At 39.0% G+C, this 20,699-nt stretch overlaps 1 protein-coding gene across 2 annotated transcripts in view; it reads left to right on the top strand.

The window, feature by feature from the left end:
• Positions 1-20,699, top strand: part of EXO1 (exonuclease 1) — a 42,049-nt gene that overhangs the window by 4,388 nt on the left and 16,962 nt on the right. For both annotated transcript variants that reach the window (XM_015127244.3, XM_077986000.1), the window contains exons 5-11: positions 859-982; positions 3,407-3,544; positions 4,562-4,774; positions 6,558-6,745; positions 7,448-7,544; positions 12,733-12,958; positions 17,816-18,062. In XM_015127244.3, the coding sequence (XP_014982730.3) occupies positions 859-982; positions 3,407-3,544; positions 4,562-4,774; positions 6,558-6,745; positions 7,448-7,544; positions 12,733-12,958; positions 17,816-18,062 (1,233 nt within the window). The remainder of the gene's footprint in view (positions 1-858; positions 983-3,406; positions 3,545-4,561; positions 4,775-6,557; positions 6,746-7,447; positions 7,545-12,732; positions 12,959-17,815; positions 18,063-20,699) is intronic.

Raw genomic sequence — 20,699 nt, 5'->3', positions numbered from 1 at the left:
GTGGCTTGCGCCTGTTGTCCTAGGTACTCAGGAGGTTGGGGCAAGAGGATCACTTGAGCCCAGGAGTTCACCACTTTAGTGCCCTATGATCATCTCTGTGAATAGCCACTGTACTCCAGCCTGGGCAACATAGTGAGACCCAGTCACTAAAACTTTTCTTTTTCTTTTTCTTTTTTGACAGTCTCACTCTATCGCCCAGTCTAGAGTGCAGTGCTGCAATCTTGGCTCGCTGGGACCTCCACCTCCCAGATTCAAGAAATTCTTGTATCTCAGCCTCCCAAGTAGCTGGGACTACAGGCACGCACCACCATGCCCGGCTAATTTTTGAATTTTTAGTAGAGATGGGGTTTTGCCATGTTGGCCAGGCTGGTCTCAAACTCCTGGCCTCAAGTGATCTACCCGCCTTGGCCTCCCAAAGTGCTGGAATTACAGGCATGAGCCACTGTGCCTGGCCTAAAAAAAAATTAATAAATAAAATTTTAATTTGTTGAGGCTTATTTTATAGCCTAGTATGTGAACAGATTCCCTTAAATGTTATGCATCTGCTACATTATTATCACTTTTGTTTAAAAGTATCTTAGTTACTATATTTTCTTTGACATAAAGAATTGCTGTGGAAAAGTGTAATGGTAATCTTGTGTGTGTGTGTGTGCATATGGTCATTCTAAATCACTTGTTCTTTTTGCCTTAGAAGCCCAAAACATCTGGGTTAATGTTCTCAAGGACCTGGTGTGTACTTTCTAATGAGTCAAAAACTTTTTTCAATTCTAGGAAAGCTTCTTGAATTATAGTTTTGTTACAGTTTCTTGAGTCAGCGTCTTAAATGTTTTATATTTTAAAAATGTTCTTCCCTTGCAGAAGACGACAAGCCAATCTTCTTAAGGGAAAGCAGCTTCTTCGTGAGGGGAAAGTCTCGGAAGCCCGAGAGTGTTTCACCCGGTCTGTCAATATCACCCATGCCATGGCCCACAAAGTAATTAAAGTAAGCCACTGGAAAATGAAGACAAAGGGGCAGATGGGCAGGTTCACCAAAGCTAGTTACAACTTGTTTATTAATGGGAGAGGAAGAAAATCAAGGGTGGAAAATTGTTCTAGGCCTAACTTCAAGTAAAGGGCAGATGTCAGAAGAAGACGGGAACAGCATCATTAGTTAGAGAAGACTTCAACAATTTCCGAGGAGAAATCCTAAGGCATAAGTAAGGCTCTCTCTTTAGTCATATTGTTCCATAGCAGTGGAAGGAACAGGGCCAGACACGGTGGCTCACACCTGTAATCCCAGCACTTTGGGACGCTGAGGCAGGAGGATCATTTGAGCTCAGGAGTTTGAGACCATCCTGGGCAACATGATGAGACCCTGTCTCTATTTAAAATAAAAAAATAAAGAGATGGAAGGAACAAATTCCTGGAGGCGTCGGTCTCACCCAACTCACCTATAGTCTTCAACACTTACTGTAACTGGCACTCCTGAATGACAGATCTGTGATTTAGTTTTGTTGCCCCAGGCACCCTACAGACTTCTGTTCCCTTTTGCCTCCTCCTTGCAGCAGCTTCTTTCCTTATTCCTGTACATCTTAGTGTCAAGGTGCCCACAGTCCCAGCCCTCACTTTCCCCTTTTTAGAGCCTACTTGGTAAAGGCGTTGTGGTTTTATTGTTCGTTTGCTTGTTTTGAGGCAGAGTTTCACTCTCGTTGCCCAGGCTGGAGCGCGATGGCACGATCTCGGTTCACTGCAACCTCCACCTCCTGGGTTCAAGCGATTCTCCTGCCTCAGCCTCCCAAGTAGCTGGGGTTACAGGCATGCGCCATCATGCCTGGCTAATTTTGTATTTTTAGTAGAGACGGGTTTCACCATGTTGGTCACGCTGGTCTCGAACTCCCAACCTCAGGTGATCCGCCCACCTCGGCCTCCCAAAGTGCTCGGATTACAAGGGTGAGCCACCGTGCCCGGCCTGTTAAAGGTATGATGATAAAGGTGGAGTCAGCTTTTTCTAGCTCACAGTTCTGACATCCAGTTCCTGAGCTAAAATAGGCACTACAGTTCCGATTTTGGCTTTGTCATTTGAGTCTCTGGCTCTTTCTGTATGGGTGAAGCTAGAAGGAAAGGGTGGGATGCAAGAGAGAGAGAGTGTGATGTATAGGGAAATGTGTGCTCTGTGTAGTCGGGAGAAGAGAGGCTGCATCGTGTGCGGAAGTAGAGGAGAAACCCTGATTGGACATAAATAGTGGTGTAAAAGGATGAGAGTAGGACTATTGCTGGACAAAAAAAGAAAAAAAAATGAGAAAAATAGCAAATTGCAAATTGTCACCAAAATTGATAGCAGCAGGATCTTGATACCTCTTTCCTCCTCTTTTTTTCTTCCCTTTTTTTTTTTTTTTTTTTTTTAAACTTCCCAAAGCCTCTCTTCAGGCCTTGGGAACCATTTTCCCATAATTTAGAACATGGAAGTTCCAGTTCCAACTGGTTAGATTTTGACACAGAGGCTATGATAGGGACTGTTTTTCTTAGCAAGGTTATTTTAAAAGTATTTTTTCATAATGCATTGGTTTAAATATAGTGCTATAGTCTATAATATATATGTAAGATATATTATTAGAGGAGAGTTGTATTTGTGTGTATACATATACACACACGTGTATATATTTTCCCCTAAGACATTGCTGAATATGGTCTATAATTTTATCAATACTATGTCAGTACACTGATTTTCGTAGCCTGACAGGACAACCTGTTATTTTTATGGGGAACATATATTCAAAACTCCAAACGAATGTATATTTTTGGAACATAGCCATTCTTAAGATGGAAGCTTTCTATAATATAAAATAATTGGGCCAGGCACAATGGCTTAACTCTTACAATGCCAACACTTTGGGAAACTGAAGCGAGTGGATCACTTGTGTCCAGGAGTTTGAGACCAGCCTAGACAACATGGCAAAACCTTGTCTCCACAAAAAATACAAAAAAATTAGCTGGGCATGGTGGCATGCACCTGTAGTCCCACCTACTCGGGAGGCTGAGGTGGGAAGCCCAGGAGGTCAAAGCTGCAGTGCACCCTGCTGGCTGGCACTACTGCACTCCAGCCTGGGTGACAGAGCCAGAACCTAGCTCCAAAAAATAAAATAATCACTTGTGTAACTTGTAGGATTCTTTTTTCCTCTGGCTGTGTAGCAGTATTTCTTTTCTCCAAATTTTATAAATTGAGTTTTAAAAAATGTCTTAGTGGCTATATAATTAGTTCAACATATACTGAAACTTATAGTAGAAAAACTCTACTTCAGAGGAAATGATTTCTCAAAGTAATATTAGCATGTGTGTGCTGAGGCTAGTCATAAAGTGGGTTTGAAACAGGAAGTTGTTTAGTACTTTCCAAATGCCGTGCTAGAGATTCACTTTGATTCTCTTCCAGGCTGCCCGGTCTCAAGGCGTAGATTGCCTCGTGGCTCCCTATGAAGCTGATGCGCAGTTGGCCTATCTTAACAAAGCAGGAATTGTACAAGCCATAATTACAGAGGACTCGGATCTCCTAGCTTTTGGCTGTAAAAAGGTACTCAACTCTGACTACTATGTATTACTTTTCTATGTAGATAGAGGTAGTGTAAATCAAGAAGCTGAAGTTTTTCCTGTCCAGGAAATTATTATAATTTATAATATTTATAATACTTACAAAGTTTTATAAAATAAATTATTTTAATAGAATATTTGCAACTGATATCTATTTTTATAATGTTAATAATTATTTAAAATGAAAAGAAGGGTTTTGCTGCTTGATGTTTGTGTACTCTGGATACTTTTTCAAAGTAAGCCCTTAAGGTTGGAGGGGTTTGTTATTGTTTTATGCAAATTCTTTAGTAGAATGTGGACCTATCAGTTTTATTTTTTAATAATAACAACATATGCTTTATATTTCTTGATTAGGTTAGGTATACTAACTTATGTACTAATGGGTTGTGATGCAGTTATTTAGAATTATGTATAAAACTATTTCATGGAAAACTTTAGGGAGAATTAAGATACAAAACTACAGGATGTTCTCATTTTTGTTAATGCCTGTATTTATGACTAGAAGGGTGTCTATCAAAAGGTTAATTAATGCTAGGCTACAGTGATGAATGAGGGAATATGGATGACTTGTTTTCTTCCCGAATTTCTATATTTTCCAAATTTTCTACAATAAACATGTATTGTTTCAACAATAAGGAAAAAGATTACTGAAAAGGTACAAGTGACAGAGAAAGAGAAAATGTTTTTTGTATGCATTACTGTTTGATTATCATGTCAACCCTGTAACATAAGTAGGAAATAAAGAGATGCAAAAAGAGCTTTCTTTATACCAGAATTGTGACAATTGAGTCCTGGCTGTATAGCCTTGTCTAGTCATATCCTGTGCTTCAGCATAATTTATTTGTAAACTTTGTAGTCATCAGCCTGTCTATCTGTGTCTCCTCTCTTTCAGTGTTATGGTGAAGAACAAGAAAGATTTCTTAAAATTATTGCAGTGGCTTAGATAATGACAAATAAAAGTGGCCCTTCTAGGTATTAACAATTTCCCTTCCTTTTGAAGGTGATTTTAAAGATGGACCAGTTTGGAAATGGACTTGAAATTGATCAAGCTCGGCTAGGAATGTGCAGACAACTTGGGGATATATTCACAGAAGAGAAGTTTCGTTACATGTGTATTCTTTCAGGCTGTGACTACCTTTCATCACTGCGTGGGATTGGATTGGCAAAAGCATGCAAAGTCCTAAGACTAGCCAATAATCCAGATATAGTAAAGGTAAGAGTGAATTGCTAAGTGTCATATTCAGTTTCTGAAGCATTTCCTTAATAAAATAATAAATCAGAATATGGATTTAAATATTCTGTTATGTGAATCACCTATATTACATTACTAAAAGGAGCAAATGACTGAGGCACTAGAACTTTGCTTTAGCAACTAACATATATTGGGAAAATCATGTTTTCTGCAATTGGCAAAAAAGTAGTGATTTTTAAAATAAAGACTAGTATAAAGAGTCTCAGGGGCAAAATATTATAGGGTAAAATTAAACTCAGAGTCTTTTGACTTCTGTGCTATAACTCTATAGTAGTGGTTCTCAAACTTTTTGGTCTCAAGATCCATTTACCCTCCTCAACCTCTTTATGGTAATATTTTTTGTTTATGTAGGCAATAGCTATTGATATTTACTGAATTAAAAAAACAAATTTAAATGTTTATCAATTCACTTAAACTTTATAATAAACTCATTACTTGTTAGCATAAATAGCATGCTTTTATGAAAAATAAAAATTATGAGAGAGGAATCATGCATTTATGCAAATCTCTTTAATGTGGCCTAATAGTAAGACAGCTGTGTTTGTATACAAGTTGAACATCCCTAATCCAAAAATCTGAAATGTTCAAAAATCCAAAACTTTTTGAGTCCTGGCATGGCAAGTGAAAAATTCCACATCTCATCTCATGTGAAGGGTACACAAAATTATTAAAAATACTGTATAAAGTTACCTTCAGTCTATGTGTGTAAGGCTTATATGAAACATAAATTGAGTTTTTTTTCCTTCACCCTCTTGCTGTCAGTGTGTAGAAATGTAAATGGATTTTATGTTTAGACTTGGGTCCCATCCCCAAGTTATCTCATAATGTGTATATGCAAATATTCCACAATCTGAAAAAATTCAAAATCTGAAATACTTCTGGTGCCGAGCATTTTGGATAATGTGTACCCAACCTGTATCTGCTGCCTCATTAAGTCTCATTTGATATCATGTGTCATATATCCTCTGGAAAATTCTGAGACTCTGGACATCACTACTTTGTAGTTTCTCTTAAAAAATAAACATCAAAGAAGCTCATTTTCCCCCTTGGATATTCTCTAAAGCCCTTACAGTTTGCAGAGCAGAAATTCCATTTTTCTGTTTCCAAGAGTACAAGGCATGAGTCCTCAGGGCTAAGAGTGATGTAATGTAATGGAAAGATCTCTAGGTTGGAAGATAGTGTCCCAAGTGGGAATAGGACCACATGCCTTAACTAGCCTGTGACTCCAGGATCCCTTTGGTTCTCTGGGTCTTCCCTTTTTCATCTATGAATTTCCTGTGCAGTGTTTAGGATCCTTTCCAGTTTTAAGCATCCATGACTGTCACAGAAATCAGAATGTCAACTTGGTTTAAACATATGATCTCGGAATATTTGGATTTTTTTTAATTTTCAGGTTTTGGATGTTCTTTGTTTTTTCCTTTCTTGATAAAAAGGACTTTGAAGTTGAATGAATAATGTATCTCAGAGTTACACCTAGAAACACAAACTTGATGTATTATATAACTGTATGTTTTTATCCCTCAAATTAGTAATAGAAAAAAACAAAGAAAATACTAGTTATGAGACTTAGAATTTTAAGTGATACAACATGGTTGTGTTAGCTGGTGGAATTTTTTAACGTAGATGAAAGTAGTGAATGTGTCAATCCCTCTTCATGACCCTGTAATGTAAATCAGTCAGCCTTGAGGATAATATGTTCCCTGTTCTTTAGTTGCAGATAAAATATTTTTGCATGTATTGTTAGGTTATCAAGAAAATTGGACATTATCTCAAGATGAATATCATGGTACCAGAGGATTACATCAAAGGATTTATTCGGGCCAACAATACCTTCCTCTATCAGCTAGTTTTTGATCCCATCAAAAGGAAACTTATTCCTCTGAACGCCTATGAAGATGATGTTGATCCTGAAACACTAAGCTACGCTGGGCAGTATCCTTTCTGAACCAGAATGGTAGAATTTGAGTATTTTTCTTCAATATTTTTATGGTGATATTTTTTGTGAGGCCTTTAGTAAAAAGCTTGCACATTATTTTTTGCTTTTTTTTTATAGTGAAATCTGTATATTGTTCATTTAAATTACCATGCTAGTAAAAATTTAGAACAACTTTTTGTTCATAAACCGAAGACTCATCCACTATGCATTCTCCTTAGATTGACTGACAGGAGCATACACAGGGTCCGTCACTTACGGTACCACATTCCAAAGGTGGCTCTTGAGAGGACCTCCTCGTGGCAAGCAAGCTCAACTTATCAGGAGGAGCATTCTGGGCATTTGAGTGCACCAGGAGAGGATGCCCTTCCCATAGCCACCGGCCATGTGCGTGCAGGCTGATTCGGAGCCCTGAGTCACTTAGGTGGTGGCTAGGACTTTCCCCTCTGTTTCCCTTGAAAGGGAGGGAGTCAATGATGGCATAGGCCCTCGTCAGAAGACACCAACTCCTGCAGGAACAGATAGAGACTAGCAAACTGTGTCTTTGCTTTCAGTGATGCTGATGCATAAAGTAAGGAGACTCCATTTAAGTCATAAACGTATGGATTTTCTGTGACAATAGACAACATTTTTCCATCTAAGTTTAGTATCATTTGGTTGGTTGTTAATAAATACCTTTTTCCTTAATCTTACTAACCTAGATATGTTGATGATTCCATAGCTCTTCAAATAGCACTTGGAAATAAAGATATAAATACTTTTGAACAGATCGATGACTACAATCCGGACACTGCTATGGTAACGTTTTGATGACCGCTCTATGAAAACACATTTTAGTTATGTCTCAAGAGCTGTGATGAAAGGCAAATCTTCATACACTAAAGCGTCTTTTAAGCGTTTCTATATCCAGGCTCTGTGCAGAGTGTACATTAAAAACAACTTGATCCTAGAGAAATTACATGTATTAGAGCATAGGGATAGTGGTTAATTTTTTAAAATTAAAGAAGTGACTTTTATTTATTATCAAACCCTTATCCTTGAGCATTTCTTTGACTATACCAAGCATTTGATGCCTTTTTTTCTCATCTCACTCCGTTCAGCTTCTGTGGCATTTGGCTTTATTGAAGACCCAAAGCTAGGAATGCTCGGGAGTTAAAGCTGTGTTTTCACCCATGCACAATTTAACAAATATTTAATGCATGCCCTGCTGTTTCTTTAAACAATTTGCTGTTTTCTTTTCTTTTTTTTTTTTGAGACAGCATTTCACTCTTGTTGCTCAGGCTGGAGTGTGATCTCAGCTCACCCCAACCTCCACCTCCCAGGTTCAAGCTATTCTGCCTCAGCCTCCCGAGTAGCTGGGATTACAGGCATGCACCACCACGCCCGGCTAATTTTGTATTTTTAGTAGAGATGTGGTTTCTCTATTTTGCCCTGGCTGGTCTGGAACTCCCAACCTCAGATGATCCACCTGCCTTGGTCTGGGATTACAGGCATGAACCACCGCGCCTGGCCACAATTTGCTGTTTTCTTCTGCTTCTTCAGTATTGTATGTATTCCTTAAGATACTGTCTCCCATCATTCTCTTTCTCTTTGTATTCCTATTTATCCTCTGTTCTCTTTTCTGTTTACATTTCTTCCTTAGGTAAATCCATAGGGCCTAATCCCATTTACGTAAAGAACTCACATCTCCATCTTTACTCCAGTCTCTTTGCTGTACACCAACCACAGAATTCTCTCACCGTCTCTTGCAGCTCTGATTTCCTCAAGTCTATTCATAGGCAAAACTAAACTCTTCATGTTTTTAATCAACTTTTAATCACATTTCTCTTTTATGTTTCTACTTAGCACTTACTACTGTACAACATTATGCTTCTTTTCTGATTCTTTGCAATAGAATGTGGTCTTCATAAAGGCAGAACTTGGTGGTCCTCACTGCTGTATGATGTTTACTATGTTTATATGTTGAGTGAATGAATGTCACCTATAGGTCTCACACCAGAAAACTTGGAAATAAACTTTGGCTTCCATTTCGTTGCTACAACCTCTTGCCTCTTTGAGTTGTCCTTCTGGTTAACATTTGCTTCTTTCCGCAAGCTTCCAGTTTAATTCTTGCTCACTACTTTATCACTTTACTAAACATTTATCAAGCACCGAAACAATGTAATTAGGTTAGCTAGGGTTCTGGAATATGAAGAAAAATAAGAAATATAGGAAAAGTAAGATCCTTGCCAGTCAAATGCCCATTGCCTAAATAGGAAGGAGATGTGATTCTATAGAGAGAAATGCGGTAAGTGCTATACTAAAGGTGTATTCTAGGCTCTGTGGAAACAAAAAGCATGTCCCTCACTCCACCTAAGTGGCAAACATTTTCATAATAATAATGGCAAACATTTTCTGAGCATTTACTATGTTCCAGGTGCTCTTTTAAGCACCTTAGACATAGTAACTCATTTACTCTTCAGAAAGCCTCTGAAGTCAGCACCGTTCTCATTTTACAGATGAGGAAACAGCTAGAAGACACTTAAGTAACTTTTCCAGCTCACCATTTTAATAAATAGGGAAGCTGTGATTCCAAGCCAAGCTCTCTACTGTCTGCTCAAGGAGAAACTGATGTGTATCCTCAGTTTGCAAGGATTAGTAGAGTTTTTCAAGATGGGTGAGTGATTTCAGGCTAAAAAACAAAAACAAAAAAGCAGAGTATGTAGAAAAAGTGATATATTAAGGGAATTCTTAGATTGTTCGTTATGGATGGACTAAGAATGTCTTAGTGTTTACCATGTAAAGGAACTAGATCTTGAGAAAAAAAGAAGTAAGCCTGGAAAAGATGACCCCTAACAAACTGGTGATCCACTGAGCACTGAAAGTAACCATTACTGTAAGCGGAAATAAGCCAGGCCTACCAAGAGAGCACAAATCCATAACAACACTAAAAATGAACTTTATCAACTTCAGTTATGTAAACCTTCCACTCAGGTTGCCATTTCCCTAGTTTCTCATCTTGCCCCGTCTAATATGGTAGCCACTGGCCGTGTGTGGCTATTTAAATTTGTTAAAATTAAATAAAATTGCTATTTTAGTTCTTCAGTTAGAGTAGCCACCTTTCAAGTGCTTAGTGGCTAACACTGGACAACACAGAGCTGTTCTATCAGTGCAGGAAATTCTGTTGAATTGTTTACTTCTATCATATTTTTATATCTAGGGACTCTAATTGTCTGTTTTTTGAAGATTTGGATCTCATCTCTTACCTTTCTCTCAGAATATGATAATGTTTTGAGTTTTCTTCCACTCTCTGTAACTGCTGTGTACTTTTCTCCTGTGTTGATATTTCCTCCCTCATGGTGGAAACTTCTGTGCAGCCATATTCGAAGGGGCGCCGAAAAGCTCCTGGGGAGCGCTGTGTGAGTGCGTGGGGCTTCTGATGTTGGACTTCATTCTCGGGTGACGTGGTTGGTAACACATTAGATTTGATTTGTGAATTCTCCAGTGTTGGAATGTTCTCTACACAGTTACGTTTTTCCAAAAAGAGATGTCTGCCAAGGGTGTCTAAACTTTGGCTGGCTGTATTTTGAGAGCAGGATAGGGAAAGTGAGTTGGGACAGGCCAGGAAAGGGTAGCATGCATGGTTCCTTGCCATTCAATATTTAGCCTTTTGTTTCATCTCTGTTTTCAGACAAATGAATCTCTCTACCTTCAGAAATGCCTGCTACAGAGTCTGTTACTCTCTGTGGGTTTCAATTGTTCTAGTTCTGAAGGCAGGTAGATGTTTGTTGACTTGGCTGTGTGGTCAGGTTGGAGATGGGGACAAGGGGTCAAATAATCCTCTCTTTAGTGAGTTATCCCTCCACCGGGGGCTTCTGTAATTCCCAGGCTTTAATTCTCAAGCCTTTCTCCAGGTTTCTGTAGGTGGAATTGGCTTCTCTTTGATATTCTCTTCTGCCAACAAAGTCTTTTAATTTCTTCCATCTATATTCTCTCTTCACTGTGGTTTAGAAGTTACAGATTATCTCCTAATTTTATTGCAGATGAAGTTTGTGTTTCTTATTGCTTTGAGGAATGATTATGGAAAGAAGGAGACTGAAAAGTCCTATCTTTACACACCTGAACTATTGATAGTATTTAGCATTTCTTTCTTTTTTTTTTTTTTTTATTTGAGGCAGGGTCTCTTTCTCTGTCCTCCAGGCTGGAGTGCAGTGGCACCATCAGAGCTCCTGGGCTCAAGCGATCTTCAGTAACTGGCATCAGCCTCCTGAGTAGCTGCAACTGCAGGCACATGCCACTATGCCTGGCTGATTTTGTGTGTGTGTCTGTGGGGTCTCGCTATGTTGCCCAGGCTAGTCTTGAACTCCTGGCCTGAAGCAGTCATTCTGCCTTGGCCTCCAAAACTGCTGAGGTTACACATGTGGAGCCACCACACCTGGCCACAGCATTATAATTTTTTTGTTTTTGAGTTGGAGTCTCACTCTGTCACCCAGGCTGGAGCGCAGTGGCATGATTTTAGCTCACTGCAACCTCTGCCTCCGAGTTTCAAGTGATTCTCCTGCCTCAGACTCCCAACTAGCTAGAATTACAAGCGTGTGCCACCACGCCCGACTGATTTTTGTATTTTCAGTAGAGATGGGGTTTCACCATATTAGCCAGGCTGGTCTTGAACTGACCTCAGGTGATCCGCCCACCTCAGCCTCCCAAAGTGCTAGGATTACAAGTGTGAGCCACCACACTCAGCCTATAATTTCATTAAGAATGATTCTTAAGCTTTTCCTTTGTCTCAGAAACTCAAAAATAGTTGGGTATGTTGAGTATGTCCCATTACCAATGGCAATGTTACGGAACGCTAAGATGGCCATCCTTCATCAGCTCAAATCCCTGTCAGATTTTTATCCTTCTCAGAGAAATTTCTGTAGGAACCATAGTTGTACACCAAATGAATTTTTTTAATCTAAAATTTATTTTTCCCAGTCTGGTTTTCTACTTGTCTATTTCTCTTTTATTTAGTAAAACCATCAGTGGGATCTAATGCCATGAGCCATACTGATAAAGCTATTTTTTATATTCATTCCCTCAATTAAATTACCTTCCTTATTAATTCTCAAAGGGTATTCTGAATAATGTCATCTGTTTTATTTATTTTTATTTTTCCCTTTCTTTAAGTGAAAGGCTTAGATTAGATTCTGAGTTCATGTGGGATTTTTGTCAGGTGGGATTGTAATGATTTTTTTTTATATCTTTGCTAATTTTTTCCCTTTCGCTGTCCTTCTCTATTAGGATATCACTGACATCCTCTTAGATCCTTGTCTTCCAAAATATGTAGTAATTGTGAATAACTTATTTTTTTTTTGAAACGGAGTCTCCCTCTCGGCTCACTGCAACCTCCACCATCTGGGTTCAAGTGATTCTCCTGCCTCAGCCTCCCAAGTAGCTGGGATTAGGGGTGCGCGCCACCACACCTGGCTAGTTTTTGTGCTTTTAGTAGTGGTGGGGTTTCACACTGTTGGCCAGGCTGGTCTCAAGCTCCTGACCTCAAGTGATCTGCCTGCCTCGGCCTCCCAAAATGAAGGGATTGTAGGCATGAGCCACCGTGCCTGGCTGCTTTCCATTTTAAAGACACCTTTTTCCTGACCACATTTCTTCACTTGCAGTCTTATGTTTTGCACCATTTGTATTAGGAAGATTTTTATTTATTTGTTTGCTTTTAATCTTTTTTTCTACACCTGCTCACGCTCTTGATTTTTTTTTTTTTTTTGAAATGAGCTAACAAAGTTGCTTGACTCTCATCAGAAGAAAAACAGGCCTAGGAATATAAGAAATATTTAATGGAAAAGTATAGGACCAGCAAAGTAGGAAATGTTATTCAAGGACAGCTGTTTCATCAACAGCTGTTCTTTTTAAGGGTAACTTAAGATGTTTATTTATAATTTATGTTGATACCGAATGAAATAAATTGATTATTTTCTTTCTGCAAATAACCTTTTTCCTTTTCCTTTTCTAGCCTGCTCATTCAAGAAGTCGTAGTTGGGATGACAAAACATGTCAAAAGTCAGCTAATGTTAGCAGCATTTGGCATAGGAATTACTCTCCCAGACCAGAGTCGGGTATTGTTTCAGATGCCCCACGATTGAAGGAAAATCCAAGTACTGTGGGAGTGGAACGAGTGATTAGTACCAAAGGGTTAAATCTCCCAAGGAAATCATCCATTGTGAAAAGACCAAGAAGTGGTACGTATTTCAGTTTTGCAAAATGCTGGTGAATATGGGTCATATTTAAGAAATCATTGCCCAATGCAAAGTCGTGAAGATTTTCTCCTGTTTTCTTCTAGAAGTTTTATGGTTGTATTAGTCCATTTTCACCCTGCTGATAAAGACATACCTAGACTGGGCAATTTACAATAGAAAGAGGTTTAATGGACGCACAGTTCCATGTGACTGGGGAGGCCTCACAATTATGGTGGAAGGTGAAAGGCACGTCTCACATGGCGGCAAACGAGAAGAGTGAGAGCCCAGTGAAAGGGGTTTCCCCTCATAAAACCATCAGATCTCATGAGACTTATTCACTACCATGAGAACAGTATGGGGGAAACAGCCACTATGATTCAGTTACCTGCCACCAGGTCCCTCCCACAACACATAGGAATTATGGGAGATACGATTCAAGATGAGATTTGGGTGGGAACACAGCCAAGCATCATCATTAGTTTTAGCTCTTACATTTTACAGTTTTAGCCTGTGAGCCATTTTGAGTTAGTTTTTTTTTTTTTAAATATGATGTGATGTAAGGATTATGGCTTTTTTTTTTACCTTGTATATATGGCTGTCCATATATTGTTCCAGCAATATATGTTCCAGCACCCTTTGTTAAAAAGTTTTCCTTTCCCCGTTTAATTGCCTTGGCACATCTGTTTAAAATCAGCTGGCCACATATATGTGGATCTTTTTCTGAACTCTGTTATTCTATACCATTGCTCTCCATACCTATCTTTACATCAGACAAACTTTTGATTACTGTGGCTTTATAGGAAATCTTGAAGTGGGACAGTGTAAGTCTCTTAAGTTTGTTTTCTTTTGAAAAGTTGTTTTGGCCATTCCATGTTTTTCACATTTCCATGTACATTTTAGAATTTAGCTTGTTAATTTCTATTAAAAAAAGGCCAGGCATAGTGGTTTGCACCTACTTAACTGCAACGTTTTGGGAGGCCAAGGCAGGTGGATTGCTTGAGCCCGGGAGTTCAGGACCAGGCTTGGCAACATACTGAGACCCTGTCTCTACAAAAAAAATTTTTAAGGCCGGGTGCAGTGGCTCACACCTATAATCCCAGCACTTTGGGAGGCTGAGGCAGGCAGATCACTTGAGATCAGGTGCTCCAAGACCAGCCTGGCCAACATGGCAAAACCCCATCTCTACTAAAAATACAAAAAATTAGCCGGGCATGGTGGCACACATCTGTAATCCCAGCTACTTGTGAGGCTGAGACAGGGGAATCACTTGAACCTGGAAGGCAGAGGAAATTAAGAAAGTTGTCAGCTGGTTATTCTCCAAAGCTGCAGCTTCCCTGCTCAAAGGGTCTTACTAGTTCAGAATACATTATCGTAAAACAAAAAATAAAAACAAAAGAAATTTTTAAAAAATTAGCCGAATATGGTGATGCGTGTCTGTAGTCCCGTCTATTTAGGAGGCTGAGGTGGGAGGATCACTTGAGCCTCTGAGTTCGAGGCTGCAGTGAGCCGTGGTCACATCACTGCGCCCCAGCCTGAGTGACAGAACAAGACACTGTCTCAAAACAGATAAAAAATAAAAATAAAAAGTCTATTGAGATTTAGTTGAATCCATACATCAATTTGGAGAAAGTTGACATTTTAACAATACTGAGTTTTCTGATTCATTCATTTAAGTCTTTAATGCTTTGTAGTTTTCATTGTACAGATCTTAACATATCTGTTGTCAAATTTATCTTTATATATCAGATTTTTGATGCTGCTGTAAATAGTGTTTTCAGTTTTGTTTTCTAGTTGTTAATTGATAGTATATAGAAATACCGTTGATTTTTGTACGTTAATCATATATTTGCAACCTTGCTCACATCACATATTAGTTCTAGTATCTCTTTTGTGGAATATATAGGATTTTCTATATAAATGACTATGTCTCCTGTGAATAAGGACAATCTTGCTTCTCCTTTTCCAGTTTAAATACCTTTTATTTGTTTTTCTTAGTATAAGAATCTAAGCTTGTTTTCTTTTGAACTGCCTAATTTCAAGATTATACTGCCTGACTTCAGGATTTCCTATAAACCACAGTGTGTGATGTAACAGTGTGTCTGATGTAAAGATAGGTAAGGAGAGCTTTGGTGCAGAATAATAGAGTTCAGAAAAAGATCCACATATATGGTCAGCTGATTTTGAACAGATGTGCCAAGACAATTAAATGGGAAAAGGAAACTAGAATCTCTAGTACAATATTGAACAGAAGTGCTGAGAGTAATATACTAGGTATTGGGGAAACATGGGAATATTTTCACCATAGAGGATGTTTAACATGGAAAGAATGATTATAATTGCTTCCTTCTCTCTTAACTTCCTTCCCTCAGACATCTACATCAGTGAATGAAATAGCAACAATTAAAATAAAGACTTGCAGATTTTAATTCATGCTTTTATTTTTCAAATTTAAATATAGATTATACATATTCAGCTGAAATATCCTGATTCCTTATGAACCTAAATGATTTTCATGATAATTATCTCTGAACCTTTGTTTCTTCATATGAAATAAAAGGTTTTTGTGTATGTTATATAAGATAATATATACTTGTTATAGAAGAAGTACACTGTACATACATGTTCTTTCCTCCCTGCCTCCCTCCCTCCCTTCCTTCCTTCCTTCCTTCCTTCAACAGAGTGTGGCCTGTGTCACCCAGGCTGGAGTGCAGTGGCGTGTTCTCAGCTCACTGCAGCCTCCACCTCCTGGGCTCAAGGAATTCTCTACCTCAGCCTCCCGAGTAGCCGGGATACAAGCGTCCACCACCACACCTGGCTAATTTTTGTATTTTTAGTAGAGGTGGGGTTTCACCATGTTGGCCAGGCTGGTCTTGAACTCCTGACATCATGATCCACCTGCCTCGGCCTCCCAAAGTGCTGGGAATGCGGGTGTGAGCCACTGCACCTGGCCTGTACATGTTCTTTCATTTTCTTCTGCTACGATCAAGATATGCTGTCCATTTTATGTAGATAGCTCACTATCAGCAAGTTTACAAGTTCTTTATGTCAGACTAAGTCTGCTTTTTTGTAACTACAACTTATCAATAGGTTTTATCCCCTTTCTACACTCACAAACACAAAAACAAAACAAAAGAACTAGAGCAAGTTTAATTCCTATTTTAAGTACCAGCCCCTCAGATGATTTAAAGATAGCCATTGTGACCCTCCTAAATTTCTCTTCCAGGCCATTATGTTCCTTGGACATTCAGGTTGTGCTCTGGATATAATACAGGTTTTTAATAATAGCATAATTGTTAAAGTGAGTATGATTATTGAAATGTGGTCTGCTTACCACAGAATAAATATTTAGAATTGTGGCACTATTTCAGTCCTGTGCTTGTATTATTGCAAACTAAGATTGCATTCACATTCTTGCAATCTGGCATTTTGCTGGAATTTGCTGAGTTGATAATTGATATTTGCCAGTTGCTGTTAAGCCAGGTCTAGTTACATTTTAAACTTAATGTGGGTTAACTCCTTCCTCTTACAATAATCTTAATTCATTTTAGTTCATTGTTTTGCCTATTGATTTTTTTTGTTTGAATCTTTGTATTTTCTAACAAATGGGTATTATCTATGTCATCTGGAAATTGATGAGTCTAAAAGTTTTGGTTGCAGTATGTCTGCTTTTATAATGTTTAAGTGAATCAGAGCAAGTACAGAAATCTGGAGCATATGAGACAGACTTCCTTTTGACTGACAGTTGCCAGTAGTAGTCTTCTAGGCCTGCGCAGCTTGCTGCAAATCCCCATAACTAATATACAGCAGATAGCGCTTTGCATCGTCTGCTAGGATGATGTGAGGGACGCTCAAGTGTCTTGCCAAATTCAAGACATGCTTAACGTACGGAGTCCCCGAACAGCTATGCTAATAACCTTACTGAGAAAAAAAAATGAGGTTAATCTGGTGTGGCTTCTGAAAGCCTTGTTGGGGAGCCTGGAACACTTGTTTTTCTTCTTCTGCAAGGACTCACAATTCCCTGCATAATAAACAGATTTCACTTTTGCCAGGAATCAACATCTAATTTGCTGATACAGCTTTTCAAAAATCTGTGCCTTAAAAGTATGAGACATCTTGTTTCTGGTATTTTGGTAGCCCCAACCTATCTTATCAACTTCACAAAGCTTACGGTAGTGTGCACTTACACCTCTGTGGAGAAGAAGCTGTACAGACTCAGAATCAGTCAAAGTGATTCAAAGAACCTTAGTGCTGACTCTATGTACTTACCTATCTCAGACTTTAAACTTTTGTTATTATTTAGTCTTATGATTTATTTTAGTACCACAGAATATATTTGACACACAGCAATCTTCTTGGGCCTCATAGTGAAGTAATGAGGATCAGAGCTACAGCACAAATTACCTAGGACTATTTGACGGTCACAATGTACATCAAAACCCAGAACACATAAACCGTATGTATCAATAGCTGCTGGTTTTATTGGAACATTTTAACGATTGATCATTAACCATATATTTATATATAAATTTTCCTGGAGAATTTTTTATATTCAAAATTAGACCCTTAGTATAATGAATAGATCGCCACACAGGATTGATTATGCTCTGAAATTTTGATTTGGGTAATTTTAACATGAAATCGTATAAACAGCTGATATTAAACTAATGTGTCAAATTATAAAACAGAGCTAAGGGAATTTTTTTGAATCATCCTTATCCTTATGTTTTCTTTTATGAGGCATGGTTTTTTTAAAAAAAATAAGTCCTTATTTTTAGGACAATGTGATGTAGACTGAAGTTAAGGCCAAATCTCTAAGTACATGTGAAACAAAGATTTACAGATAATTTTGTTTTTATTTAGAAGAGTTGTCAGAAGATGACCTGTTGAGTCAGTATTCTCTTTCATTTACAAAGAAGACCAAGAGAAATAGCTATGAAGGCAATATATCATTGAGTTCTTCTGAAGTGTTTGTGCCTGACCTGGTAAATGGACCTACTAACACAAAGAGCGTAAGCACTCCACCTAGGACGAGAAATAAATTCGCAACATTTTTGCAAAGGAAAAATGAAGAAAGTGGTGCAGTTGTGGTTCCAGGGACCAGAAGCAGGTATAGTTATGTCTCCAGAATGTTGTCTGTTGTATTATGTCCTCTGTTGGTATTTCTTTTGTCTTTTTTTAAAAATTAATTTATTATACATTAAGTTCTGGGGTACATGTGCAGAACGTGCAGTTTTTGTTGCATGGGTATACACGTGCCATGGTGGTTTGCTGCACCCACCAACTCGTCACCTACATTAGGTATTTATTTCTCCCAATGTTATCCCTCCGCTAGCCCTCCATCCCCCGACAGGCCGGGGTGTGTGATGATCCCCTCCCTGTGTCCATGTGTTCTCATTGTTCAATTCCCACTTACAAGTGAGAACATGCAGTGTTTGGTTTTCTGTTCATGTGTTAGTTTGCTGAGAATGATGGTTTCCAGCTTCATCCACGTCCCTGCAAAGGAGTGAACTCATCCTTTTTTATGACTGCATAGTATTCCGTGGTGTATATGTGCCACATTTTCTGTATCCAGTCTATCACTGATGGGCATTTGGGTTGGTTCCAAGTCTTTGCTATTGTAAATAGTGATGCAATAAACATACGTGTGCATGTGTCTTTATAGTAGAATGATTTATAATCCTTTGGGTATATGGCCAGTAATGGGATTGCTGGGTCAAATGGTCTTTCTAGTTCTAGATCCTTGAGGAGTCGCCACACTGTCTTCCACAATGGTTGAACTAATGTACACTCCCACCAACAGTGTAAAAGCATTCCTATTTCTCCACATCCTCTCCAGCATCTGTTGTTTCCTGACTTTTTAATGATTCCCATTGTAACTGGCGTGAGATGGTATCTCGTTATGGTTTTGATTTGCATTTCTCTAGTGACCAGTGATGATGAGCCTTGAATAAGCATTGAGTCTAGAGGGAAGCAGGTGTAGACCCTGCCTTAATCTGATTACAGTTTTATCATGTATTGTCTTAGTTCTGACATAAACCCCTTTAACTTCTAGTACTTTTGTGATCTCTCTGTACAGAATCAGAATAAAAGAGGATTGTAGCCCCTATTATTAATTTTGCATTACAGACGTTCTGTTTTTTGTGGAGTTCCCTTCCCCCCCCCTTTTTTTTCTACTTTTTTTGTTTCTTTGAGGGCTTAATACAATTTTGCAAAGTATTTTCAGAAATATATTCTAATGTAGATGACTGGAGCTGTAACATTATTTGAGAACCTGATACCATGCCAGGTGCTATAGTTCACAAATGAGAAAGACAGTTTTTGTTTTGTTTTCCAGAAGCTTGTAGTTCAGTTGGAAAAATAAATACATAAACAAAAATCTTTCCATACAGTATGGTGAGTACAGAGATAAAGGCATGAATACAGTGTTTTGAGGGCATTCAAGGGGTATCTAATGCTGGGGCAGTGGTTGGAAAGGGTGAGAGGGAAGGGATGAGTGTTGGGTGTCCCTGCCTGGGTTTAAATGACAGGTGAAGCAGGGAAAGACCAGCGCCAAGTGCCTTCCCAGTAGAGTCAGACGGCTTGAGGAAAGGTGTAAAGATGGAGAGCAGCATGGGGCCCAGGACAATTCCTTGCTGTCCATCAGTGCTGTGATGACCTGCCAGAATTCAAACTGGGGAAAGGTGGGTGGTGAGGCGGGCAGAAATAGGCAGGAGACAATTCACTGAAGGCTTGTATGCCAATGTGGGAACTTTTAATCTTCTTTAGAGGCGATAGAAACATTGAGAGGGTCGCCGGGCACAGTGGCTCACGCCTATAATCCCAGCACTTTGGGAGGCCGAGGTGGGTGGAGTTTGAGACTAGCCTGACAAAATGGTGAAACCCTGTCCTTACTAAAAGTACAAAAATTAGCTGGACGTGGTGGTGTGCACCTGTAGTCCCAGCTACTTGGGAGGCTGAGACATGAGAATTGCTTGAACCCGGGAGGAGGTTGCAGTGAGCCATCACGCCACTGCAGTCTGGCCTGGGTGAGACAGAGCAAGACTCTGTCTCCAGAAAAAAAGAAAAGAAAAGAAACTTTGAGAGGGTTTTAGTCAGGGGAGGTGGTGTATGATTTGATCTCTGTTTTAGGTCAACCATTCTGAGTACCCGTGAAGAGTGGATTCAAGAGGGCCACAGGTGGGGCACAAGGATCAGGTGGACTGTTGCCGTAGTCCCTGGGAGCAATGAGATTGTGAAGAGTCAGTTTCATTTGTGGGTTAGGAATTTAGAACCTGGAGTCAGGCTCCCTGGATTTGAATCCTGTTGTGTTCATTATGAGATGTGTGACTTGACAAGTTAACTTCTGGGCACTTCAGTTTTCTCCTTTTAAAAATGGGGGCTAACAATTATGACAGCCTTAGGACCAATGAGAGGAGTAAATGAGTTACTATTAGCAGTGCACCTAAGGCAGTGACTTACAGGTAGATGCTAAACGTACAGTAAGTAACTCTTATTATGTTGACTTTAGATGGTGGTACCACAACATGAAAAAGGAAATATAAGTGTCAGAAGTGATCTAGGCATGATAGAGTAACACTAAGAGAGAAAAGTTACCGGCTGCTGTATTCCACTAGGAGACTTCGAATGAGTAGTCTTTGTTTTTCAAGTTTATTTTTTATTTTTATTTTTATTTTTATTTGAGACGAAATTCCACTCTTGTCGCTCAGGCTGGAGTACAGTGGCGCCATCTTGGTTCATTGCAACC

The sequence above is a fragment of the Macaca mulatta genome, chromosome 1, assembly GCF_049350105.2.
Source record: "Macaca mulatta isolate MMU2019108-1 chromosome 1, T2T-MMU8v2.0, whole genome shotgun sequence".
Lineage (NCBI taxonomy): Eukaryota > Metazoa > Chordata > Mammalia > Primates > Cercopithecidae > Macaca > Macaca mulatta.
Note: the sequence above shows the minus strand (reverse complement) of the source record. Positions and strands in the feature narration are given on the sequence as shown.